Below are 25177 nucleotides of genomic sequence, written 5' to 3' on the forward strand. Positions count from 1 at the left end.
TACGAATAGAGAAACATCTTTTTTTGTAAAATGTAACGACATATCTTTATTATTTATATACAGAATAGAGCTCCGTTTGCTCATTGCGCCGTTAAAATTTGAATTAACTTGTGCAATAATTCTTTTTGTTCAGCGTCTAAATAGGGCCACAATTCACCTTCCAATTCCAGCAATGCTTGATAATCGTGCGATTGAGATGCTAATACTAACGATTGTAACAATAATAATTCGTTTTCGCTCATGTTGAAATCTGTAATATATTATTCGTTAATTCATTGAAGTATATTTAATTTGTTAAACGAAAGATAGAGAAATGCTCGCCGTTGTTTGCAGTTTCTTCTATCCATGCATATTTCTCTAAAACTTGAGCTAAGGAAGGCGCAAGTCTTTGCGGCGATGGTTGAAGTATAAGTAACAAGAGTACCCTGGTCACTTCACACCTGTAGATAACGTTATTTCGATACTTTTTTATTACAACATAATTGTAAACTCTTAATTGTATCTGTACCTGTGTAGTATAACACTGTAGTTTCCTCTTGCACCAGTGTTTATGTAAGTTTCGATAAATTCGACAAACTCGTTAAGAATTTGTAAAGCGGATACATAATCACCTAATGGGATACGATTTTTATTAGTAATTCCAACTAATTATAGTTATTTAAATAAATATTTACCTTGATTAATATGATAGGATACCAATGTATTAATAGCTTTTGCAGTAGGAAAAATATCAATAGCTTTACGCAATTGTTGGATACCAGCTGGAGTAGAATCTAATGCTAACGCCAGTTCTAATGCTAGTCCAGCAGACATAGTGTTGAACCCTGGTTGATTCTGACAACGTGCTAAAGCATGACCGAAACAACTTATAGCAGCCTAAACCAATGATTATAACTTCAACATTTCATACAATTTATGTCATTGACAATGGATTCAAATAGAAAATATAATCGACCTGTGTATTTTCTTGTCCTATAGAAGGGCAGCCAATATCCTTATCTTTTTTATCCGCGACGAGAAATTCTCTGCCTGCTTTGATTAAAAAATTTAATTCAGGGAAAACATTTTCCAATGTTCCTTGACATCTGGCTGCAGCTAACGAACATAAGCCTGCATATTGCCATAATTCTTTTTGTTCGCATTCAGTAGCCAAGGCACCTACAAAACAATCTATTATTTTGTATATTGCAGATTATATATTTACAAGAGAAACATAGAATTTTCGTGTGACTTGCCAAAATGATCGCTCGCTTCGGCAACATTCGGCTTCCTCAAAAAACGTCTAAAATAAAGTTAACAATGGAATCTTTATAAATTTTCATAAAAACAATTAATTATTACAAAAGAAAGGAGAACGCATAACAAATACACTTACTTTTTTAATTTATTAGATATACTATGGTACTTCGTCAAAAAGTCCAACGAATCTCCCATTATCTGTCTTTGTTTCAAATGTGCCATGTTTCAAAACTTTGAATTTAAATTTTGTTGACACTGGTTTTTAATCCGTGTATCTATAGATACTTAGAATTGATATTGATATTCATCTTAATCGCATTCTGAGGCTAATTATTACGAGGGGACTGTTTTGAAATTTTTTATGAAAAGTAAATGTTATCGTTGAGAAACTTTTAGAGCCCTAAGTTAAAGCCTAATTAGTTTCGCAGTTTGATTAATCCCTGTATATCAATTTTACGTAATTGATAGCAATTGATATCTATATGGAAAGTAATAGGATGGAAACAAAAGCCACCGCTCACCAGGGATTGCCATAAATCCTGATAAATCCCCTCTATTTTCTTCGCGTGAATCTCAAGAAGGTTATGCGCATGCGCGGCGAACACAGCATCAATGACGTATACGTACGACTAAAAAGGGGTATCTTAAGTACCCCTACATAATTTTACAAATATATTCATAATTTAAGGATAGATATAGGACAATATATAAAGACAATACATAAGTATAGACAATATACAAAAATAATAAGGACAAATATATTCATGATTTCGCGCTCATAGCCACAATAGCCATAGCACCCCACCTGTTACCGTGGATACGAAACTGAGCCGGCCAGTGGCGTCATCGGTGGCAAAACGCCCAAGCTTGTAGCGAAAATAGTTCTCATAGTTGGCACTAGATGGCGCCACTAACTAAAGCGTCGATACTATTGCTGCATTAATTATAAAAATGTTTAAATAACATATTTAACAAATATATTACAGTGTTATAAAGCAAAGAATCGTATCAATTATCCTTTTATAAAAAAGTAAAGAATTAATTTATTGAAAAGTACTGCTGGCGCCATCTAATACCAACTGTCGAAACTATTTCCCCTACAAACTTGGGCGTTTCTCCACCGGTGGCGCTACTAGTAGAAAACTTGTTTAGTGTACGATAACCTTTGTGACACCCATTATGTGATAGTATACATTGGGTGTGTTTCTTTCTGACGTAGAAAATACTGTTTACTGTTTTTATTTAATATATACCTACTCAATACTGAAACTGACATTTTGCATTTGATGTTTGACTTGTGACGACGCCTGTAAGTTAGAAAACGCAAAGTTTTAATTAAGCTTTGCTTATGCCGGTTAATAACGAAGTACTCTGTACTCTGCGAAATATTGTTTGCGTCTATCGTCATACCGCATCTTAGGACGGGTTACAATTAATAGAACATAATTGTAATTAACGATCGTTAATTAAAGCGATCGTTCTATAAGTAACAAATATGAATTTAAAATTTGTATTGTATATAATTAAAAAGTATATTTTATGTTTTCAGAGACGTTAACATATCGAGTTGTTATTCTGTCGAGTGTATGTTTGCTGTACACAAACAAACGTTATCAAGCACAATTCTAGATTACCAATCATAAAAAAAGAGTGTCTACAAAAATGTGCAGAATCACATGCCCAAGTAATGTGGAGTGTCGCATGAGAATATTGGAATCAATGTCTTTGTATGCGTAGAGTTTCAATTGCTCGCATCTTTTTGGTGAAAAGAGAAACGTTAACAAGACTAAAAGTTCCCCTTAAAAGATGCATGGATTTATCGAACTAATTTTGAACAGTGCTTTATTGTGGATGTTTCTAGAAGTTCTCTGGAGCATTTTAATAAGTGTTTTTTATCATTTCTGCGTACCGTGGATTGTTTGGGGTTCTATCATTATCATAGTCGGATTAAAAATAGCCAAGAACCCACAACCAAACGTACAAATTGTACAGGAAGTGCTTGGTGTTGATCCCCTTTTGCTGACAAAAGATAATACTGTGTCCAAGGAACATGGTAACGGAGAACAGTTTTGCATGCGAGTGGTGGCTCATCGTGGTGGAGGATACGATTTCCCTGAGAACAGCTTAACAGCTTTTCGTAATGTAAAATCTTATATATAATAGTGGTCTTTGTCCTTTTTCGTGTTTAAAAGTTGCTTCAGAAAAACATAACAAAACGATGTATTCATATTAGTTAGTTTGGAATACTAGGTACCTTTGTAACAGAAACAATTGCTTATGTTTTTTTTAATTATGTAAACAAGGATACTAGAATTGAGAGGAATATGGTACAAATATGTGATCCATGGATACATTCAATACTCCTCTTGATTATAATACAGTAGTTACTAACGAGAGATTTATTGCTTTTATGTCAAATAAATATACTGCTTTTGTTTTTAAGCTAAATTCTAAATGGAGCAACGATTAATTATGTTATATATTTTGTAGAGTAAGGAAAGAGGCTGCAATGGAGTTGAACTTGATTTATGGTTAACAAAAGATAATGTACCCATAGTATTTCATGATTCAACAATAGACAGGGTTACTGGAAAATCTGGGTATATTAGAGATATGACATGGGATCAATTACAGACATTAGATATTACACACAATCATCCTCTCAAGTAAATTGACTGTTACCTTTGTTACAAAACACTTACAAAAAGGAAAATCTAAATGTGCTCTTTTATTTGTTGTAGGGATAAGTTTGTTGACGGTGAAAAAATTCCATTATTCCACGATGCTTTAGAAATGTGTTTGAAAAATGAGCAAAGAATAATTATAGATATAAAAGACAAAAGATTTGAAGTTGTGCAAGCAGTTTTAGATGCTTACAAAAAGTATCCGAAATTATTCCAAAGAGCAGTTGTATCCAGTTTTAATCCTATCATTGTATATATGGTAATAAAAGAGAAAATTATAAATAATTCCGAGATTCCCGGGTAATTCGTTTGGTTAAATGATGATTTTTATTGCAGATTAGAAGAAAAGAACCCAAAATTGTGGCATGCCTCGCATGGCGACCTCAATATTTTTCGAGAGCTTCGTATCTAGGTTTTGATGGTCCAGGGCCAGCACGATATAATAATATATTCAAATACATGGCCGCTTGTCTATTAGATCATATATATGAATGGGCATTTTACCATTTTGTATACTACGTTGTTGGCGTTTCTATTATTCTATTACATAAGGACACGTTAAGTCAGTATGTATACAAATTTTTATATTATTTATAATAACGTATAGCATATTATGGTATCACTAAATTCAGTATAGCAAAGGAGGAAATACTTTTTGTACGATATTTATTTTAGGCGTGTTGTACAACAGTGGCATAATCGTGGTGTTCGTGTAATGGCATGGACGGTAAACTTACCATCAGAAAAATTACATATCTCACGATTACTTAAAATTACTTATTTGACAGATACATTATTACACGAAAAAGATATGTAGTATCATATTATATGTTCTATGTAACATATATATTTTATACTATTGGCACATGGACCATTAGATACAATATTCTAGTCTATTCATCAAAACGATGAAGTGTATTTATATGTTACAACAATTTGGTGTTTATTTCGTAGATATACAAACATTTTCTTTTATTTCCATTTAAATTCTAAACATATAGGCACTAATTTTTCTAACGAAAGAAAATAACCTTTTTTTTATAGTACCTAATATATTGTTTTATTATCTATATTTTTCTATTACATATATTTAATATGCATTTAAAACGATGTAAAAATAATTTATCCTAACGTTACGAAATTGTCAACGAGAAATTAAGCACGCACAAATTTTAATTATCATAGAACTGATATTTAAGCTAACTGTAAAATCGTATTTTAATGTGCTACTTACATATAGTGACTTCTCTATTTTTGTTTAAATATGAGAGAAACTACTCAAATTAATGCTAACATTGCATATTACGCCTACTAGCATGATTACATAGTATTTTTTACTAACATTGGTATCGCTAATCTATAACGAGATTTACCTTGCAGACGGAGACATTTATTTCGTAAATATTTACTTTGGAATTGAAAAATCGCTGTTTGTGATTCAGAAATTCGTCACACAATAGTAGTAAGCTTACTTTTACGAGACTCCATACCCTGAATGAGTCCCGTTAATAAATCTTCCATTTCCGTTGTAGCACGTTTCAATTTACAATTATCGTTAGCAACGTAAGAATCTGCAACAATAATTTGTACAAAAATATTTATTTACGATAAGAACAATTTGTACCACTAGAATGTAATATCTTACCATCGAGTAAACAGTCGTCTGCAACCATATTTTGTAATCTATCTAGTATATCATTTAAATCTCCTTGAATGTTTTGTAAGCTACTATGTTGGGAATGTTTATCAGGCCTTTGGAGAGAAGACGGAGTATTATCCCTCTGAATGCCCATGATAGATTCAGAAATTATTAATGGCGATTCGTTTTCAGCGCTGGCTGTCATAGTTTTTATAGAATAGTTATCTTTCTTGCACCCCGAATCGCTAGAGCCCAGCCACTGAGAAAAACCACTATCAGTGGGATTTATTTCGGATCTCTGTGTCCCTAGCAATTAAAATCTTAACGAATTAACATTACGGTATTAATTACAAACAGTTAGAATAATTTGATTTGTTCTTTTTGAATGAATTGGATTCGATAAGTAATAAAAGTTAATAATTACGATGTACCTCCGATCCATGTACTCAGTTCTATACGAGTAGGTTCCAGCGTGTTACCGAAACTCGAGCTAGTAGACGCTTCTGCAGCGCAAATAACATCGTGGTTTTCTTCGGTAACACATTCCACGGATAAGGTTGGATTAAAATTATTTGTTTGCAGCACGTCCGTATTGTTCGAATTCGAGATTTGTTCGATAGTTTCTTGACGGATAATTGGACTTAATTCGAAATTTATAGGTAACGCTGCTAGTCTCGATGTTAAAGGTGGGACCATAGGTGTACTCTGCATATGATTCATTACTTGAGGCGTGTGGCTTCTATCGGCGAACAAATACTTCTACAAAGCAACAAATATTTTAGTTTAATTAGTAAGATATTTGCAAGACTGTAGATGGTTGAACGATAATATACTTTTAATAATTTTAGGCGTTGTAATTGTGATTCAATAGTAGCTCTATGACGCTGAAGTCTTTCCGCTCTAGTACCCTGTATGTCGAGTAATTCGATTTGTAACTGTTTATTTTCTTCTTCTAAATGAGTAATTATACTTTGCAATTCCTTCTGTGGATCACTTAGAACTCGCTTCTTCATCGTACCTCTTAATGATTCGTTGTCAATGTGTGGTACTTCATTGCTATAAAAAATATTTTAAGTAGGAATTAAAGACATATGATTAAACGTTTCCATATACTCTGTATTATGTTATCTTTCTCAAATTTAATAACCTGAATATGTGTGGTGTTTGATCCTCAACATTCATTTCAATTGACCTGGCAGGGCACAATCTCAATTTGTTCCTTATTAACTCGATAACTAACTTCGTTACTTCTCGATTTGAAGTCTAAAAAAATATTATGTATAATATTTTATACAGGAACATGAAAGATAATTACATACCTTGGTACAAAACTCGCGAACCGGATGCTTCAACTTGTGTTTTCCTGAGATTTTACTATACAAAAAGCACTGTTGACATTGATGATACGCTGTACATTTTAAGCACGTGTACCGTGGTCCCTGAATGGATGTTGCTTTACAAGAGGAGCATCTAACATTATGTATAACTAAAAAGAAGAAAAGATTCATAAATTTGGTTAAATTTTTAATTATTTTATGATGTAATAAAATGCGTACTATGTTCCGCAGATTTTATACGATTAAATGTCGTTATCCAAACAAGCAAAGGAGGTTCTTGCATAATCCAAGCCGCAAACTCAGATTCGGTAACTCCAAGACATCCCTGAGACTATCATCAATTTTATGAATTACTTATAAATTAAACATATTTACAAACTTTGTTATACCTTTGAGAAACAACTATCGATGTGCGATTGAATGTTTTGATATCCATACGCTGCGCTTTCTCCAAGCATTTCTGTGATTTTGCAAATATTTGTTAACAATGTATGCAAACTAGCTTTAGATAAGCACGCATTGTGGTCAGCTAATTGTTGGTAGAGATATCCGTATTTTTCTTGTAATCTTCCAGAGCACATTAGTATTAAAGCAATTTTCACAGAAAATACAGAAACACTCAGAGTGCATTGTCTACAATGTTTATTACATTTATAATAATGAAACTATACATGATATTTGAATTTTGATTAGTAAATGTAATGCATTCTATGTCTTTCAAAATTTCAGAGTAACAAATGAAAAGTTTTCTCTGACTGTATGGCATAGAGTGTATTAAATAACAAAATATCTAACATACTTATCGAATGCAGTTAGAATGTAATTCACAGCAAGTTTTGTTGCAGACTCGATATCAAAATTAATATTATTTTCTTTACAAGCTGCAAAATAGATATCAGAAAGAACATCTTCAATTTCGCTTGGATCCAAATTCACGCAATTTTCTGTAATTGAAAGTCTATGACGTTCGAAGACTCCAGCAATTAATTCCAATTGAATGTATTGCACTACAATGAATATAAAATTTACAAATTATCAAATAAAATATTACATAAGTACTATTATAGTATCGGATACTAATCGATGCTGTAATATTAGATAGTATTGTAATATAAATCTTACTACTAAGTTCTTTATGCAAGATCTGCATTTTTGCTGCAGTTCTGTAAGATGTATACCGAATGGCATTGCATTCATTTATTGATTGCATTACACTTTGCATCTCTAAATATTTTTTATCCTACGTAGTTACCTAGAAGAAACATAGAATAAATTAATATCATTGTTACCTTTTGTAGATTCACAATTAAAAGTTTCTTTGGTACTTACTAATCTCTTACGTTCTTATAACAATTGGAAGGAAACAATTTATATCAAAGAAGTTAAATTAAGTTAGTTTCAACTGACATTATAAACAGTATATTCAGTCTTTTGGTGAAGGGACATTAAGCTTAATTAAAATAGTCATACTTTCAAACATTCTCATGAAAAAGTACAAGCCTGTAGAATCTAAAAAAAATATTCCATTATTTGTACTAAAAGATTCAAATAAAATTGCATTGTACAAAATCAAGTATTTAATGTTATTAACGATTTAAATCAATGAAGGAAACTAGAATGCTTTTACAGTTTTTCTGTTTCTTATTTTGTAATTAAATATAACAAAGAATGCGAATAAAATTTTCAGGGTTCAGTTATGTTACGTTAAAAATTTCCGTGATCTTATTTATTTGTTGTTAAAGATTTAATTGTTCCTAGATGAAAAATTCTAATAAATATCTTACTCTCTGTCATTGCAACGTAATTTTACAATTTAAATGGTGATGCATGTAAACAAAATAATATAATCACACCTCAATCATGGATAATGAAAATCAGAGACTACCGACTCTTTCGAAAGTTTATTGACTCTTTAAATATCTAAAAGTAAATTCAAAATTTTATTTGACATATAATATAACTGTTAAAATTTTTGTTAAATTTATTTATCATCTAAGAATGTATAAATTGACAATATCGTGTTAAAAAGTTATACTCGGGAATTAATATTTTTATTTGAAACGCGCCTTTGTCTGTCAAAGATATAACCTAACTTTTGTGTAAGCTTCCAGGAAACGTGATTAATAATTATATATTTCAACAATTGTTAATATTTCGGGAGAAATAAATATAAAGAAATAAACTTTCGCAATGTCCGAGGAAAGTGAACAAGGTCAATTTAGCGATGCTGATGAAACTGAAATACCGTATGTATATTATTTAATTATATTCTCTTTAATAATATATACAAACATTGATTGTAATATATTATTGCAGATTAAAGGCAGGTAAAGGACAACCATTATTTCGTTCTGAACTTTCCGAAGATATGAATAAATTACATATATCAAATAGCGAAGAGGAAGAAGAAGATGACAACGATGACGATTTAGATGACAGCAGTTTCATGTGGGACGTGGATCAAAACAAAACTAAGTCAAAAGATATCGTAAAAAATATTCAAGCACAAAACACTAATGCTCAAAATATTTCCAAAAAGATTACTAATTATCAGCCATCGGATAAATTATTTCGGCGCTATGCGAATAAAATCAATATCGAACGATACGAAGGTCCATCTCTACCAGGACACGCGGCAAATCTTCTTATTGAAAGTGATAAACGTGCCGATAAAGACAGGATCAGGACTAAAGACAAGCACGATCGAGCAACAGTCGAACAAGTTCTGGATCCTCGTACAAGAATGATATTATTTAAACTTTTAAATCAAGGTATAATCGCAGAGGTCAATGGGTGTATCTCGACAGGAAAAGAAGCCAATGTTTATCATGCAACCTCAAAGACAGGAGTTGAATTTGCAATAAAAATTTATAAAACATCGATATTACAATTCAAGGACAGGGACAAATACGTTACCGGCGAATTTCGTTTTCGTCATGGATATTGTCGCCACAATCCGCGTAAAATGGTACGCACATGGGCTGAAAAAGAATTTCGAAACTTGATACGTCTTCAGCAAGGAGGAATAAATGCACCCAAGCCTATTTTATTACGTAGCCATGTATTACTTATGGATTTTATAGGTAGCAATGGCTGGCCATCGCCTAAACTAAAAGATGTCGTTCTTACGTCTTCTAAACCAAGAAAACTATATAGAGAATGTATCGAAATAATGTGGAAATTGTATAATAAGAGTAAACTTGTTCATGCCGACTTGAGCGAATATAATATGTTATATTACGACGAATCCATTATAATAATCGATGTATCTCAGGCAGTTGAACACGATCATCCCATGGCGCTTGAGTTTCTCAGAAAAGATTGTACAAATATCACTGGTAGGTAAAAATGAAAATTTCTAATACATACATCGTCAATGTATGTCATAAAAAATATAATGCAGAATTAATGATTTGTTATTAAAGGATTCGAACAATGTTTTTAGAATTTTTCAAGAAGAACGAAGTAGGTGTAATGACCGTCAAGGCATTATTCGATTTTATAACAGATCCAACTGTAACTGAAGAGAATATGGATCATTATTTAGATACGATATCAGAGCAAATGACGCAACAAAACAAACAAGAAATCGATCCCAAGCAACAAATAGATGAGCAGGTGTTCAAGCAAGCTTACATCCCTCAAAACCTAACTCAGGTAATGTTGAAGAATAGCAGAATGTACACATGGGTAACGAGTGATATGTGAACTTGTATGTGTATATTAATTTTCACAGGTATACATTTTAATATAAGCGTGTTTAGGTAATTGACATTGAACGGGACATAAATCTTGCTAAATCTGGAAAAGGAGATTTAATATACAAAACCCTTGTTGGTTTAAAAGCAGACTTGTCCAAGCCTCTCGATACTCCCGAAATTCTCGCTAAAGATTCCGATGTAGAAGAAAAAGACGATTCATCGGAAGAAACTGATAATTCTGAAGAGGGTGAAAATAGCGAAGAAGAAGGTGCTTTGGATAATGAGACAAAATTTGTGAATTCGGCCCGGCCTCGAAACGAGAGTCTGGAAAGTAAAAAGGTAATACAACTATTTTTTCGTGTATTTGGGTGCAGCTAAGTAGATTTAATTTCAGGCACGGAAAAAGGCAGTGAAAGAACAGCAAGCTGAAAAAAGGAAGACTAAAATGAAAAAGCACATTAAAAAACGGAAGGAAAAGGTTTTAAAGAAAAAATAACTGAAACATCAAACGGCAATGAAATATTAAAAAATATGACATATAAAGGAATTGTATAAAAGAAATATATGATTTTTTTATATCAATCTTCCAGTAGTTGAAAGAGAAAATAAAATTGTTTCCTTTGTCGTCAATAAAGTTTAAAGTATATTTTTCTACTTTTAGGTTATAACCTATCTCTTATATCTGTCCCTGGAAATGTTACACAAAATTGTATACATAAATCTGTACATACTATACATTTTTTTCATATATATTTTGTAACTAGTATTTCGAATAACTGCTATTTGATAACTTTATTAATTGAAATATAGCAGTGTTTCTCAAATTTTATTTTCCCGCCAAAAATGACCACCAAGGAACAACGTATCTGCCATATTGTAGAATGTATCGAACAATTCGTAGATCTATATCAACGTGATATCAAACAATAAAAAGTTTCGACAAATACGTCTAAAACGATAGAATTAATGGAAGATTACTTTGGTATTATTATAAATACGCTTGTATCTTGTGTAAACAACAAGCTTTTTCCTTCTACACGTGTTTTGCATTTTGTTGCTTTAAACTTGTTTTCTGATGTTTATTTTTTCAATAAAATAATATATTGCTACATTCTTATCCTTTTACAAAATTAGAAAGCGCGAAAATAACAAGGGAACGTGAAAAATTTCTCACAACGGGTTGTTCGAAATTCGATACGTTGCTTCAAGGTGGTATCACTACGCGCGGGATTACACAAATTTATGGAGCATCCAGTACAGGAAAAACTCAATTAGCTTTGCAATTATGTTTAACTGTACAACTACCCGTAAGAGAGGGTGGCTTTGCTGCTGGTAGGCCTTAAAATTTATGTTTTAGAATGACAAAAATAATTTTCAATTTCTGCAAAATGCTTCTTAAATATTTTAATCTAATAATTAATACAGGTGCCGTATATATTTGCACTGAATCTGTTTTCCCATCAAGACGATTACAACAATTGATACAAACGTTAGAAGCCACTAAGAAACATGGAATAAACGGTGACTTGATATTCGTGGAACATGTTTCGACTATTGTAATTTTGTATTTCATTTTTAAGTCAATTTTTAAAGTTTCTAAAATCACATATGACACTTTACTCTTACAGGATGAACTTGAAATATGTTTACTTCGTAGAATTCCAATATTAATGTCTGCATATAAAATAGGATTAATAGTTGTCGATTCGATTGCTGCTCCATACAGGGTAGAAGATTGGAAGGATGAATCTAACAATAGGGCAAAGAGCTTAAGAACAATTGGACAACAATTACATACATTATGTAAAAACGATGTTTGCATAGTTTGTATCAATCAGGTAAAATGAATGCTATGTTAATTACAATTCTTTATAACTTATTTTCTTTGTTACTTTACAAGAAGTTTATATACAGGTATCAGCAATTGTTCACGATAATGTGCTGAATGATAATTTGAGCGAGCGACCATCTTTAGGAACGACATGGTCGAGCATGATAACAAGCTCCATACTGTTCTATAGAATAGATACTCTAAGATATGCTTGCATCAAATTATCATCAAATTTGCCGGAAATAACTATCCGATTTGAAGTACAAGGATCTGGAGTTAAAGCGATAGAACAAACAATACAAAAGCATTTTTAAAACAATTGAGAGGATGATTTTATTGCATAAGATCATAAATATCAGAAAATATATTTTCATCTAAAACGCGAGCAATATTCGTTGGTGACCACTGGTTTCTTGGATCGGAGGCTTGAAATGGATCTATACTTTTTACATCTAAATTTTCAATATCATTGTTTAGTATTAATCTTGAAAAAAAAATAATAAACATCGATATTAATATAGAGATACGAAAATATTAATGTAAAATATGTAAATTGAATGTACAAATGTGATACCTGAAGGAATGAAGGAATGTCCTATAAGGTTCTACATCTTTTCTTTCGCTGTACGTGTAATCTCCTACTACTGTATGACCTATATGAGAGCAATGCACCCTCAATTGATGCCGTCTACCAGTTCCAGGACATAATAAAACTTTGGTAGCTGGTTTTCCATTTCTTAAACCTTGTTCTAGTACTACAAGTACTGTATAAGATTTCCGTGGTTTTTCGCAAAAAATATTATCGCTAATACACATTTTGTGGTTTCCCGTTTTCTCCCTTACATCGATTCCTGACAAAAGAATATATTATTATTGATAAATTACGCTCTCATTGAAATATATTTAATTAATTACGAACCAATAGCTTTGTCGATTATAAGGTAGGGTTCGTTAATATGGCCATGGAGTAATGCCAAATAAAATTTCTTTGCTGTTCGTGCTTCGAATGCACTCGAAGCAGCTCTCGCAGCTTTCTTATTTAACGCGATACATATAACACCGCTCGTCGCATAATCCAATCTATGCACAAAATGAAATTCATGAAATAAATTTGGATTTGCCAAATTTGGTAAGATTTTTTTTAACTCTGACTGAAGCGTATTCTAAAAATTCAAATGTACATCAGTCTAAAAGACATTTGCTCATAATCACAAGCGCGATCTTTTCATACCTTTTTCTCTGGATTATTACTGTTTATGTACATATCGTATGGCTTAGATACTACTAAAAAATGTTCACTATGATGAAGTATATCTACATATTTCCTGTCCCTAAGTTGCATTAAATCATGCAGTTGCAATCTGAACAGCTTCATGATTATTTGCGTTAATTTTAGAATAAATGTACTACAATTGTATAGTACTTTATTTATATCCATTTTATTTTTGTACGTGGACTTATATATTTCAGGCCGAGTTGTTTGTAAACAAACTAGAGGTGTAATGTACATATGCGTGTGTCTGTACGATTTCACAAACGTGCGCGCACCCATACATCTAGATTAAATTCGCAAAGTCGCAATTATGTATTTTGCGTACAAGGGATTCGTTGTATTTAGTGATTAAACACAACATATTCATTAACATTCGTACCCGATACAACGACTCAATTTTACATAGTCGACCCTACCGGTTACCATCTGTGGAATATTATATATTAAATTGTTCAATGTTGCCTCCTTGCGTCGCGTGTTTATATTTTGAATTTCGCGTATAACTTCAGACCGGTTGCTCCCGATGGCGCAACATCAGTTTTCTGCGAGATATTTTCAATTCGAAACAATAAGATTAATTTATCAAGAAAATGAAACGAAAATTGTCGAAGACAGATCATTTTCTACGCGAGATTTCGCGCAGTCGATCGATTTGAAATACGATTTAGAGGGCAGCACGTAAGTTGGCATCCCTGTTTTCGAAGAGACCGTTTGAAAGAGACTTGTTTGTGCTGTGGTACGGAGGAAGTTCTATCCTATCCAGTTCTATCGTGCGGCAGCATCGTGCAGTGCACACCATAAAATAGTGTTTCTAATTTCATTTTGGTCAAATATTAAACAGTGATCCGACACGTGAGACTCGAGGAAAGCTTCGAACTGGTCTTTGAAAATGTTTCGATCGAAGAAGGATGTCGACCGACACGTGAAAGACATTTTTATTAAGCTTAAAAGCTCGGAGGAGGTAAGGTTATTTTTTCTACGAAAATGTCGTTACTTCTAAACATTGCTGGATGATATGTATCGTTGCGTTACATTCGATCGTCCCCTGACGTTTCCGATACAACCTTATTCGTATTTTTGACGAAGTTTGTACAGATATCAACATATAACAGGTTTTAGTTAACGTCAAGTGTATCGTATAGCACCCGAGACCTTGACTCTTTTTTTTTCTTTATTTAAACGTTGTGTAGTCCTAACGGACTGTTTACACATTTCCTAAACCTTGACTCGTTTTTGAAAACTATACATCCCTACATGTGCATTCAATTCTATGAATTGATTTAACGACTTTTCACGAATCCTAGAAATATGTGATTTAAACGATAAAACAAATATTATTACTGTATTTTTAGTAATTATTTTTCTTATCTCAATTTATTTTCAGTCATGATCCTATAAAAAAGATTTTTAGGTGTACTTACACATCATATTTGATCGTTTATTTTTATTATAGAAAAACCTTCGATGTTATAACATAGCAAAGCTATACTATCAAGTTGGAGATTACGAGTCTGCGAAGAAATATGTTTCTAATTATTTGGAGATACGCGATAAATGCGCAGGAGCTTATAAATTGTTAGGTCAAGCACTGGAAGCTTTAAAACAAAAGGAAGCTGCTTTTATGCAATATAAAATATCTCTCGAATTAGAACCAAAGCAAGATGACCTTGTTTTAAAAGGTATAACTGCACATTTTATAATTAAATTATTTTCGTAGTTAAAAATTCAATATGTACATTACATTTTGTTGTATCAAATAGTTTGCGAGCTTTTGACTGACATGGATGTTAAAATGGATGTGAATATAATTAAGTATTGGGTAGAGAGAACTGACAAAAAGTTTCCACATCATCCAATAGTTTTTGAATTGAAGGAAAAAATGTTAACTCAAGAAAAATCAGATGGTAGCAACGACGATCTGGAGAAGCTTATTACCTGTAAGTAATAAAATCTTTGTTCAGCATTGAACATTGCTGCATTCATTCATCGTATTAATATCATTCTTTTAGCTGAATTAATGGTACGACAAACAGATGTGCATCTACAAGTTAAGTTATTGAAGCACTACTTAGGGAATCATAGACTTGAAGATGCGTATAATCACGCTGCCGGAATCGAAGCAAAACACAGTCACAGAAATAGTATCGATTGGTACCAGTCGTTAAGCGAATTACTAGTAGAATGTAAACCGAGTAAACAGTCGGATTGGACATTTTGGATATTTTACATTTCGGTGTTAGAAAGATATGCAGCACTTTGTTTAAAAGAACAGGGTAACGTAGATAAGAATATAGCGGATGCTATGGAGGCAGTATTCAAGTAAGAATAATTTCATTAGTAAATATATGTAATTAAAATAATACTTTAATATTTCACATATATTATATGTATCCGACATCACTGAATTGAAATATTTATATTACAGTTTCGATCAAAGCTTAACTGAATTTAAATCGAGAAGCATCTCTGTTCATCATGATTTTATTAAAAACGTATTATTACACATGTGGGGTCAGTTAAATTTTCATTTGGCGTGTCTATTTTTACGAAAAACTAAGAGACGCGAAGATAGTTGGTTCGAAGCAGGACGGTTGTGCACTCCTCTGTTGTTAACTGCGTTACACGTGACACCTATAGACCCTACAGCGTTATGGACTACGCATTTGAAAAATCGACTAGTGAAGAATCTAGTCCACGTATGGCACAGGGAAGGGTCGTATAGATGTAGTCAAGCTGGTCATGTACTTAGAGATTACGCTCGGGATAATAAGAAAAAGCTATTGGATAAAATTGATAAGTTTTGCACGAATTCGTGGCGTGAGCATAATTATCAGAAGATCTTTGGCAAACCTTATGAAAATCGTAAAGCAACGTCATATTTTTCAAATGCGCAAGTAACAAATCCACCGTTACGTTTGTGTTCGTATAACGAATTAAAAAAATTCGATGAAATCTCAGAGGAAGTGTGGCCAAATTCGTTGCATCATCAGGTCTGGCTTGGTTTAAGATCTCGGCATCGTAACTCGCACAACAAAGACAACGGGCCTTGTCCAAATCAAACGTCACACGTGTTTAGCGAATTACAGTTTTCCGTCTTCAATTTAAATCAAGCAGCTCCCGATAGTCTGAGCCGTCTCGATATCGATGCATTCTTGAATGCAACAATTTTCTGCGCTTCGGCAGTGATCGAGGAACAACAACTAAGCGGCTTTCTAGATCCTGATAAATTTCCTACATTGCCGGCGGACCTCACCAACACTCTTTGCACTTGTGCTCAAGAAAAATGGTGGTCCTCCGCTTACAAAGTATACACCATGGATAAACAAAAACCATTGGACGAGGATCTCGGTGAAATAAGGTTGGAGTTGCAACGAGGTTTGGAAGTTGTTCGCTGTATCGGTAATCATGGTTTGCATCCTGTGCTTCTAGTACATTTGGCACGAATATTTCATTATAGAGCGGAAGCATTAAAAGAAATAGATCAAGAAAATAGCGATATATCTAGTCTGGAGGCACGTTACGAGATGTATTGGTTAAATGCGATCCCGCTTCTCGAAAGACTGCAAAATAATCAAACTCTTCGTGTAACCAATACAAAGTTCTTCAATTATCAAGGACCGGCAATGAACTATGCGGACTTAATTAAAGCTTTGGAAGAAGGTAAATTACTTATGGCTCAGCGATTCGTGCGAGACAAACAGCACGAGAAAGCCATCGATGCACTGCAGGCATTGAAATGTCCGGAGGCTTCGTTTCAACAAGGAAAGGTATACGAGATGCTAGCAGATGAAATTGTTAGTTACATGCCGAAGGAAAGCTTAACGTCGGAGATCAGATCGCAGCACATCGTTATGCTTTCGAAAGCCAGAGAATGCTTTTATTTAACGTTGGATCGATTGCGCACCCCGGGGACGAATCCAAAACATCCGTTGAACTCCGAACTTTCAACGCATATATCCAATATCGAAAACAAATTGAAAAAAATCGACCCGGACTTATCACGGGGCAATTTGAGCAGGAACGAATGCAGCGACGGAACATCGGGCGACAGTTATTCCTCCGCTCACAGTATCACGGAAGTAGGTGTGCTATATCCGTCACTTACAGGAATAAATTCATCGTTCAGCATGGTCAGCACGCCGCAGAGGACCGCTCATCGAAAACCGAAACAATACAGCACCCCTTACAGGGCTCAACATCACGACGTGGATTTGCTGAAGAATCGTTCGGAGGCACGCCCAAGTCCCGAGCGTCTCGATGCTCAAATTCGCGCGATCAATCAAACGATGAACGTCAAAGATAATATGATACTAGAACAAAATAAAAATATACTGGAGAAAGTGGAAGAGCTAGCAAAAGAGGTAAAGGAGCTAACGAAAGAAGTAGGGATGTTACGTAAAGATATGCAACGGCAACGTACTCAACCAGATAACGTTAACCCCAGTTTGGAGGAGGACTTGTGCGTCTTGAGCGAAGAAGATTACAACGATTTGCACTACAATCCGAATCGAGTAGAGCCCGCGTCCTCGCTACCTGGAAACATGTTTCCAACGTCGCACAGACATCCGTATTCTCAACTGGTATATCCTTCGACTACCGCGTTCCAGGGATACTATCCCGATGGTGTATTTGCCAATCCAAACGCGCAACCGTATTCTCTGTATCCTCCGAATGTTTATCCGTTGCCAATGCTGTATCCTAACGCTAGGTCGAAAATTACGGAGAACGTACTTCAACAGAGCCTATTTACGGCGAGGTTGCCAACGCAGATGCCCGATCCGATGCCACAAACGAATCAATCCTTGCAAGTTTTACTTCAAAAGGCGGACACGCCGAAAGCAGAGACAACTATAAAGGATGCACCTGTGAATAAAGTGCCACCGGTTAACGTTGTTATCACCACATCCGATACTCTTCCTACCACGGTACCGGTTGTTCAACCGACGCTCAGCGTTACGATTCCTCCACATTTTAGACTAGGTAGCATTTCTACGTCGGCTGTGATAGAACAGCCTCCTTTTCCTCATTCTTATCAAATTCCTATGCCTTCTCAAGCTACTATACCGACGACAGTTAATCTTCCACCTTTGGCGTCCACTCTCACAACCATGCCAGCTAACATTTCTGTAACCGAAACACCAGTGACGGATAACACCAACGTTTGCTCGACTGGTTCTCCGAACAGTTCGGATCACGAACACGATCCCATACCAGACTTCGTTCCTGTAATACCATTGCCCGCAGAGGTCAAGGTCACCACCGGAGAAGAGGGCCAGGAAACATTGTTCTGCGCTAGAGCCAAGTTGTTCCGTTTCGTGGGCAACGAATGGAAGGAACGCGGTATCGGGAACGTGAAACTGCTCCGAAACGAGGAAGGAAAGATTCGTTTGCTTATGCGCAGAGAACAGGTATTAAAGGTATGCGCGAATCATTACCTGTCGCCCGATATGGAGTTGACCGCCAAATCGAACAACGAGAAAACCTGGTTTTGGGTTGCGCACGACTTCGCTGACGGTGAACTAAAGGTGGAAAAGTTTTGTATTAAATTCAAAACCGTAGAGGAAGGTGCTTCCTTCAAAGAACACTTCGAGAAAGCTAAAGCTAGTCTCGCTCAGTTATCGGACAAATCAACGAACATCGCTGGGAAAGCAACGGTCAAGCCCAGTTCACCAGTGAACAATGTTCAGAAAAAGGAAGTAAAGTTTGTCGAACAAACTAGTCAGAAGCAACCTACCGAAGCAACCACAATTTCAGAAACTTCGTCAGAGAAATCGAAAGCCAATCCAGCGGCAACGGTTGTCGGTGGATTTTCGTTCACGTCGACGCCAATTATTCAAAAAGTGGCTACGCCTGAACCTACCACGACTCCTAGTAAACCCGAAGCTAGTCCATTTGCTGGTTTCATGTTTATCAAGACTATGACGACTGCCGAAAGCTCTACGACTACGACATTAAAAAATTCCCAAACATCTACTTTCGCGTTTGCAAAAACAACTACACCTCAGGAGGAAGCTACGAGCGGAAGTGTTCCTATGAACGTTAGTCAATCTTCGCTCAGAAGACCGCATGCTCCACCAGTATGTGCAACTGCTGTTGTAGGCATCGATGATTTTAGCGCGACAACCGAACACGAAGAAGTGTTGTTCGAGGACAAAATCAGTCTTCAGTATTACGTTAACGATAAACAATGGGATAACAGAGGCACTGGCCAGATGAAGGTTTTGTGGAACTCGAAGACGGGTAGAATTCGATTATTAATGATAGAAGAGAACAGTTCGAAAGTTTGTTATAATTTCAACGTCTCAGCTAAAATGCCACTTACATTTAAGAGTGGTAGCAGCACAGTAGTTAGTTGGACTATTCAATATGGAGTGGATAATAAAACAGGAACGTTTGCAGCGACATTTAAGACGTCTACTCAAGCATCTCAATTCCATAGTACGCTCACTAATAACCAACAAAAGATGGTGAAAGACTGCGTTTCTGCTGAAAGTTTGAAGAAACAGGAGAAGACTAAAAACGTGCAGAAGAGTAAAACTCAAGCTTCCTTGTCCGAAATGTTCAAACCGCCGTCAGGTTCGTGGGAGTGTAACGCTTGTTATACAAGAAACGGAGCATCGGATGCGAAGTGTATAGCCTGCGAAACACCGAATCCTTCCGCACTTAGTAAAGGAAGTACTCCAGCCCCGACCACCTCCAATCAAATGCCACTTTCCGAAATGTTCAAAACGCCTGCTAATTCGTGGAAGTGCAAATGTTGCGAAATCGTTAATAGCAGCGGGAATAATTACTGTGTCGCCTGTGACACACCAAAATGCCCATCCATTCCGCCGAAGCCAAAAACTGATGGTTTCCTAGTAGGTACACCAACATCCGGAGCTACTCCAACATTTACTTTCGGTATTCCACAGGATGCTACCAAAAAGAGTAATGCTGGGTTCACATTCCAAAAACCTGCCGATACCTCTACCGATTCTAAGTCTGACGCGAAAGCAGACGCCTCAAAGTTCACTTTTGTAATGCCGCAAAGATCAGGCACACCACCGAATAAAGGTACTCCGTTCACGTTCGATTCACCAGGAAAATCGTTTGGTTTCTACTTTAGGGGTGTGTCACCGACAAAGTCTCCCGGTGGCGGTGAAAATAGCGAAGAAGAGGTAGTCGAGAGCGACGACATTCACTTTTCACCGATAATTCCGTTGCCTGATAAAATCGAAGTTAAAACAGGTGAGGAAGACGAAGAAGTTCTTTACCTTCACAGAGCGAAATTGTTTAGGTTCGATAAGGAAACCGGCGAATGGAAAGAACGCGGTTTGGGAGACATTAAATTGTTACGGCACAACCAGACAGGCAAACTGAGGCTGATAATGAGGCGGGAACAAATCTTGAAGCTCTGTTTGAATCATTTTATCCTCCCCGGTCTAGATATGACGCTAAAAGACGAGAAGACTTGGATGTGGAACGCCGCTGACTACAGCGAAGGAGAAATCGAGCATACGCTTTTCGCGTGTCGGTTCAAGAATTCCGATATTGCGAGAAACTTCAAGAACGCGATCGACGAAGCAAGATCGACGAAGAGTGTTCCGGCTGGAGAGACGAAGACGGAGGCGAAAACAGAAGAACTCGCTAAAGCTAAGCCAGCCAAAGACATAGAAGTTCTATACGAGATGAAAGTAACGACAGAGGAAAAGGACGCCGCTATGAAATTACAGCTTCCAGAAAACTTTTACGCGTACAAACAGAAGCCGGATTGTCCTGGATGTAGGGGTTGCAAAGAACCAACTACGCCGTTATTCAAAGATGAAAACTCTGTAACGACAGCATCGGTACCGAAAATCTGTACAGAGAGTTGCAAACCTACTACATTTTCGTCAAAAACTGAAAGTACAAACGCCACTGCTAGCAATGTTTCAGCTACCGACACAAGCACGCAGAATACTACTTCGTCTACTTCAAAGCCAGGACTGCACGGTACAACCATAGCTCAAAGTACAATGAATTCTTTTTCCATGGCTACTCCTATCATATCATTTGGAAACAGCGATTCTAAAACATCCAGCGACAAGAAGGCTAGCTTTTCGTTTGTAATGCCTCAAAGTCAACCTACCGAGCAAAACATCGTAGCCACGGAGAATTTAAAAATCTGCAGCCCTATCGTTTCTCAAGGACAAGCGATGTCTACCACGTCGTCACCTTTCAAGGCGTCAGCGTCATCCACGACATCTGCAGGATCCATATTCGCGATGGCGGATAATCCATTCAGCTTAAGTACAGGAAAAAGTATTTTCGGTGGATCGTCGAAAAAAGACACTCCTGGGATAATCAAACCCAGTTCCTTCAATGTTAGTGCAAATAGTTCCGAATCTCCGTTCTTAAATAACTTTAACTCTCAGCTAAAAACGACTACGAGTGCTACGACTATATTTGGCACGAGTGCTCCGATTTTCGGGTCCTCCGCAATGAAAACGAGTTCTGAGACCACTAGCAGCGATTCCTCTACGTTTGCAACCAACACCACGACGACGTCTCTGTTCGGGGGGTCTGGTAAATCTACTAATTCAGTATTCGATAACACGTCCACACCGTTTACATTTAATTTAGCCTTTGACGGGCGTACAAACGAATCACCCTTTGGAATTTCAAATTCCACGGCGACGAACACTGCCGAAACGAAAACCGCGTCGTCAGAAAATGAATCTCAAAAAGACAGTGGTATTAGTTTCTTCCCGTCGGCGGATGTGTCATTCTCAGCCCTAGCGGCAGCAGCTCCTCAGCAAGCATTCAAATCAGGTGTGTATCTTAAGAACGGTACCTTAATGAATCAACTTCTTTCTTTTAATCTATGTATTTATATACATTTGCATTATATAAATTGTTCTCGTACGTGTTTATTTTGCAGACCCGAACTTCTCTTTTTCTGGCGCTGGATCGACAGTATTTGGTTCTAAATCATCCGCGGTTGCTGCCAAGTCTGCTCAAAAAACGAAAGAAGGCACGCAAGATAAGAAAGGTGAACACGAAGAAGAAGAGAACGCCGAAAATGAAACTGAACAAGAGCATGATCCTTATTTTGAGCCCATCGTACCGTTGCCCGACGTCATCGAGGTACGCACTGGAGAAGAGGATGAAGAGAAAGGTACGAGTTCGAGTAATTATTTTAAAGTAGAGGACGCTGATGATTTAATAAAAATGACTTTGATTATGCTTGTGTTACAGTGTTTTGCGAGAGAGCCAAATTATACCGATTCAATGCCGAAACGCGCGAGTGGAAAGAGAGAGGTGTCGGGGAAATGAAAATTTTGCACCACACAAAACAGGGAACTTATAGATTACTTTTGCGTAGAGATCAAGTTCATAAAGTAGTATGCAATCTGTTGCTTACTCCGGATATAAAATTCTCCAGACTTATCACTTCGGATCGTGCCTGGATATGGGCAGGCATGAATTATGCGGAAGAACAACCATGTGTAGAAGAACTAGCAGTTAGATTTAAGAACACGGAACTGGCCGAAAAGTTTAAGGATACGGTTAACGAAATCCAACATAAATTAAGAGAAATTCGTAAGGAATAAGATACAAACCTAATTATTTATAATGCTTTTCTTAATTTATGAATACTGCTTTTGGTTGCATAATACATGTACATATATCCATCATGCGTTACATACATACATAGAATATACACACATATATATACATATATGTATATTTTATATCATCAAACAATGATATAGATAATTATAGATTTATTTTTATTTATAGAACGTACTATTGTTTTAAGAGCATTAAAATTTGTGATGAAATAGGCTACGAAAATGAATTTTATGAAAACGAACTTTAACGGAAACGTTTCGTTATGTTTTTTTTTTAAGTGAAGTGTTACATTTTAAAAAATACTTTTGATCTATATATTTGATTTTTCAGCATAATTGTGATAAATAATCGTGATATTCATTCTCACCCATAGAAATCTGTGAAATTCTTTAATTGAATCATTTTTAATTTTATAAAATTCTTGTAATCTATAAGAAATAATAACATGTGTTGATATGAGCCGTTTATTATGAAAGTGGTATGAGTCCTTTTAATACCATGTCCATGATGAACGGGTTATATAATTGGTTACGGGTTATGCCTTGCCATGAATAACAATTCATTACGAAGCCGGTATATTGTTGTACTAGTTTTTACTGATAAGCATGAATTTTTTTGTCGACAATTCATAGAACATTTTTTTTTCGCATATCTCGATTTTATCAAGTAAGTTGTATGAATAAATTTTTGAATTGCGAAACGTTCGAATAAAATTTAATAATACAAAAACGTCATGGAAATTTTTTTTTCTTATTAATAAACATAAAGAGTCGCATAATGCTAAACGCACACGATAAACGTCAAAACATGTCTGTGTATATTTTATAAGGTAATTTTACAAACATAACACAAATAACAAGTAAGCTTACATTCCAATTGTTGCTTGACCAGCACTTGTATTATATTCGCATGCTTCCAAGCATATACATTATATACTATATTTATGTTACTTGTGTGGATACAGGTGAAAAAGTTACTGAAAGTAACCCGATAGTAGAAGAACCCGAAGAGGAAGAAAATGAAGAAGAGGAAAACGAAGACGCTGACGAAATTGAAGACGAAGAAGATGAAGACTATATCCATAGCTTGCGTATTTTTGAAAAAAGGGCTACTTTGTTTGCGAGAACAGATGCAGATGCCAAATGGGAGCTTGTAGCTTTAGGAAATTTAATTATTTATCATGATTCCGATACATTTGCCGGAAGTATAATATTAAAAGCGGATGAGACAAATGAAATCGTAAGCAATACAGTTATCTGTACGGACATTAAAATGCAGGTGAAAATATATCGATTATATATCTTTTATCCTACTATCAAATTCTGTAATGGTTGCAACGTTTAAAGCTTTTTTCTATTTCTTCAAGGTAAATAAGCAAGAATGTGTTTGGACGGCAATCGATCGTGCCTTAAAAACACCAACGAAACGCACTTTGAAAGCAATCTTTTCATCGGTTCAGGCTGCTCAAGAAATGTATGATCTTTTTCAAGATGTAAGTGTTTCCAGATGTAAGTGATCCCGACTTGGATGGATAAAGTTTTCTTGTAAGATTTGTTGTAATAAAGGATATTGTATCTCTTTCAATTAATCTAAATGTATCAAATGTATCTAAATTCAATTAATGGAAACTGAATTATTTCCGATTCTATCCGTTTTTACTCGTGTTTTAATCGTAAAGAATATATACATGATAATTGATAATAGATCAAAATATTTAATTAATGAAACAGGGTGTGCCAAATGTTCAGAATTCATTTTGATTCATAAAAGACAGTTTCGAAGGAGACTATTATCTTTCTCTTTCACGTTTTTTATTTTTAGATTATTTATGAATATTTTATGTATGTCATATGTCATTCGAGTAAGTTTTGTAACATTA

The 25177-nt window shown here is 35.3% G+C and overlaps 7 protein-coding genes across 9 annotated transcripts; 4 read left to right on the plus strand and 3 right to left on the minus strand.

The window, feature by feature from the left end:
- Window positions 1-18: 18 nt before the first annotated feature.
- On the minus strand, window positions 19-1807 carry LOC128895607 (40-kDa huntingtin-associated protein-like). Its single transcript, XM_054158335.1, has 7 exons — window positions 1376-1807; window positions 1236-1282; window positions 956-1158; window positions 675-876; window positions 509-611; window positions 322-440; window positions 19-250 (listed from the first exon to the last, which is right to left on the minus strand). Exons 1-7 carry the CDS (start codon window positions 1459-1461, stop codon window positions 81-83), a joined length of 930 nt encoding a protein of 309 aa, XP_054014310.1. The 5' UTR covers window positions 1462-1807; the 3' UTR covers window positions 19-80.
- Window positions 1808-2390: 583 nt separating this feature from the next.
- On the plus strand, window positions 2391-5597 carry LOC128895603 (glycerophosphodiester phosphodiesterase 1). 2 transcript variants are annotated; one of them, XM_054158329.1, is made up of 6 exons: window positions 2391-2548; window positions 2789-3381; window positions 3730-3905; window positions 3981-4182; window positions 4260-4489; window positions 4599-5597. In XM_054158329.1, exons 2-6 carry the CDS (start codon window positions 3046-3048, stop codon window positions 4738-4740), a joined length of 1086 nt encoding a protein of 361 aa, XP_054014304.1. In that variant the 5' UTR covers window positions 2391-2548; window positions 2789-3045; the 3' UTR covers window positions 4741-5597. The 2 variants fall into 2 exon arrangements, with proteins under 2 accessions (XP_054014304.1, XP_054014305.1); XM_054158330.1 differs by having other exon boundaries at window positions 2414-2687.
- Window positions 4767-8804, minus strand: LOC128895594 (dystrophin-related protein 2-like). Its single transcript, XM_054158317.1, has 12 exons — window positions 8684-8804; window positions 8229-8408; window positions 8022-8151; window positions 7699-7906; window positions 7289-7532; window positions 7119-7230; window positions 6882-7048; window positions 6710-6825; window positions 6396-6618; window positions 5994-6321; window positions 5569-5868; window positions 4767-5494 (listed from the first exon to the last, which is right to left on the minus strand). Exons 3-12 carry the CDS (start codon window positions 8119-8121, stop codon window positions 5373-5375), a joined length of 1920 nt encoding a protein of 639 aa, XP_054014292.1. The 5' UTR covers window positions 8122-8151; window positions 8229-8408; window positions 8684-8804; the 3' UTR covers window positions 4767-5372.
- A 141-nt stretch (window positions 8805-8945) lies between these two features.
- Window positions 8946-11246, plus strand: LOC128895595 (serine/threonine-protein kinase RIO1). Its single transcript, XM_054158318.1, has 5 exons — window positions 8946-9145; window positions 9216-10237; window positions 10345-10556; window positions 10664-10939; window positions 10995-11246. Exons 1-5 carry the CDS (start codon window positions 9090-9092, stop codon window positions 11094-11096), a joined length of 1668 nt encoding a protein of 555 aa, XP_054014293.1. The 5' UTR covers window positions 8946-9089; the 3' UTR covers window positions 11097-11246.
- A 133-nt stretch (window positions 11247-11379) lies between these two features.
- LOC128895609 (DNA repair protein XRCC3-like) lies at window positions 11380-12745 on the plus strand. Its single transcript, XM_054158337.1, has 5 exons — window positions 11380-11582; window positions 11735-11932; window positions 12026-12156; window positions 12229-12438; window positions 12515-12745. The coding sequence occupies exons 1-5, from the start codon at window positions 11567-11569 to the stop codon at window positions 12743-12745; spliced, it is 786 nt and encodes a 261-aa protein (XP_054014312.1). The 5' UTR covers window positions 11380-11566.
- On the minus strand, window positions 12738-14165 carry LOC128895606 (RNA pseudouridylate synthase domain-containing protein 1-like). Of its 2 annotated transcripts, none has more exons than XM_054158333.1 (4): window positions 13663-14165; window positions 13351-13594; window positions 13006-13282; window positions 12738-12883 (listed from the first exon to the last, which is right to left on the minus strand). In XM_054158333.1, exons 1-4 carry the CDS (start codon window positions 13981-13983, stop codon window positions 12802-12804), a joined length of 924 nt encoding a protein of 307 aa, XP_054014308.1. In that variant the 5' UTR covers window positions 13984-14165; the 3' UTR covers window positions 12738-12801. The 2 variants fall into 2 exon arrangements, with proteins under 2 accessions (XP_054014308.1, XP_054014307.1); XM_054158332.1 differs by having other exon boundaries at window positions 12738-12915; window positions 13663-14163.
- Window positions 14166-14383: 218 nt separating this feature from the next.
- Window positions 14384-24882, plus strand: LOC128895588 (E3 SUMO-protein ligase RanBP2). Its single transcript, XM_054158306.1, has 9 exons — window positions 14384-14665; window positions 15158-15383; window positions 15465-15641; window positions 15714-16023; window positions 16130-22494; window positions 22604-22840; window positions 22921-23265; window positions 24263-24576; window positions 24665-24882. Exons 1-9 carry the CDS (start codon window positions 14594-14596, stop codon window positions 24812-24814), a joined length of 8196 nt encoding a protein of 2731 aa, XP_054014281.1. The 5' UTR covers window positions 14384-14593; the 3' UTR covers window positions 24815-24882.
- The last annotated feature ends 295 nt before the right edge of the window (window positions 24883-25177 follow it).

The sequence above is a fragment of the Hylaeus anthracinus genome, unplaced genomic scaffold, assembly GCF_026225885.1.
Source record: "Hylaeus anthracinus isolate JK02 unplaced genomic scaffold, UHH_iyHylAnth1.0_haploid 5, whole genome shotgun sequence".
In the NCBI taxonomy this organism is placed as follows: domain Eukaryota; kingdom Metazoa; phylum Arthropoda; class Insecta; order Hymenoptera; family Colletidae; genus Hylaeus; species Hylaeus anthracinus.

Excerpts from the sequence above, each read along its gene's own strand:
- LOC128895606 (XM_054158332.1), bottom strand. The coding sequence starts at position 13,983 with ATGGGTGCGCGCACGTTTGTGAAATCGTACAGACACACGCATATGTAC. Across the intron at positions 13,595-13,662 it reads GTAATAATCCAGAGAAAAAG|AATACGCTTCAGTCAGAGTT; the intron begins GTATGAAAAGAT and ends TTGAATTTTTAG. Across the intron at positions 12,916-13,005 it reads ACATTCCTTCATTCCTTCAG|ATTAATACTAAACAATGATA; the intron begins GTATCACATTTG and ends TTTTTTTTCAAG.
- LOC128895609 (XM_054158337.1), top strand. Across the intron at positions 11,933-12,025 it reads AGAGGGTGGCTTTGCTGCTG|GTGCCGTATATATTTGCACT; the intron begins GTAGGCCTTAAA and ends TAATTAATACAG. Across the intron at positions 12,157-12,228 it reads TGGAACATGTTTCGACTATT|GATGAACTTGAAATATGTTT; the intron begins GTAATTTTGTAT and ends TTACTCTTACAG.
- LOC128895607 (XM_054158335.1), bottom strand. The coding sequence starts at position 1,461 with ATGGCACATTTGAAACAAAGACAGATAATGGGAGATTCGTTGGACTTT. Across the intron at positions 612-674 it reads ATCCTATCATATTAATCAAG|GTGATTATGTATCCGCTTTA; the intron begins GTAAATATTTAT and ends GTATCCCATTAG. Across the intron at positions 251-321 it reads AGAAGAAACTGCAAACAACG|ATTTCAACATGAGCGAAAAC; the intron begins GCGAGCATTTCT and ends AATATATTACAG.
- LOC128895588 (XM_054158306.1), top strand. The coding sequence starts at position 14,594 with ATGTTTCGATCGAAGAAGGATGTCGACCGACACGTGAAAGACATTTTT. Across the intron at positions 23,266-24,262 it reads ACATAAATTAAGAGAAATTC|GTGAAAAAGTTACTGAAAGT; the intron begins GTAAGGAATAAG and ends GTGTGGATACAG. Across the intron at positions 24,577-24,664 it reads GTACGGACATTAAAATGCAG|GTAAATAAGCAAGAATGTGT; the intron begins GTGAAAATATAT and ends TATTTCTTCAAG.
- LOC128895594 (XM_054158317.1), bottom strand. The coding sequence starts at position 8,121 with ATGCAAAGTGTAATGCAATCAATAAATGAATGCAATGCCATTCGGTAT. Across the intron at positions 6,826-6,881 it reads TTCGCGAGTTTTGTACCAAG|ACTTCAAATCGAGAAGTAAC; the intron begins GTATGTAATTAT and ends ATATTTTTTTAG. Across the intron at positions 5,495-5,568 it reads AGACGACTGTTTACTCGATG|ATTCTTACGTTGCTAACGAT; the intron begins GTAAGATATTAC and ends TTATTGTTGCAG.
- LOC128895603 (XM_054158329.1), top strand. The coding sequence starts at position 3,046 with ATGCATGGATTTATCGAACTAATTTTGAACAGTGCTTTATTGTGGATG. Across the intron at positions 3,906-3,980 it reads ACACACAATCATCCTCTCAA|GGATAAGTTTGTTGACGGTG; the intron begins GTAAATTGACTG and ends TATTTGTTGTAG. Across the intron at positions 4,183-4,259 it reads ATCCTATCATTGTATATATG|ATTAGAAGAAAAGAACCCAA; the intron begins GTAATAAAAGAG and ends TTTTTATTGCAG.
- LOC128895595 (XM_054158318.1), top strand. The coding sequence starts at position 9,090 with ATGTCCGAGGAAAGTGAACAAGGTCAATTTAGCGATGCTGATGAAACT. Across the intron at positions 9,146-9,215 it reads GCTGATGAAACTGAAATACC|ATTAAAGGCAGGTAAAGGAC; the intron begins GTATGTATATTA and ends ATATTATTGCAG. Across the intron at positions 10,557-10,663 it reads TCCCTCAAAACCTAACTCAG|GTAATTGACATTGAACGGGA; the intron begins GTAATGTTGAAG and ends AAGCGTGTTTAG.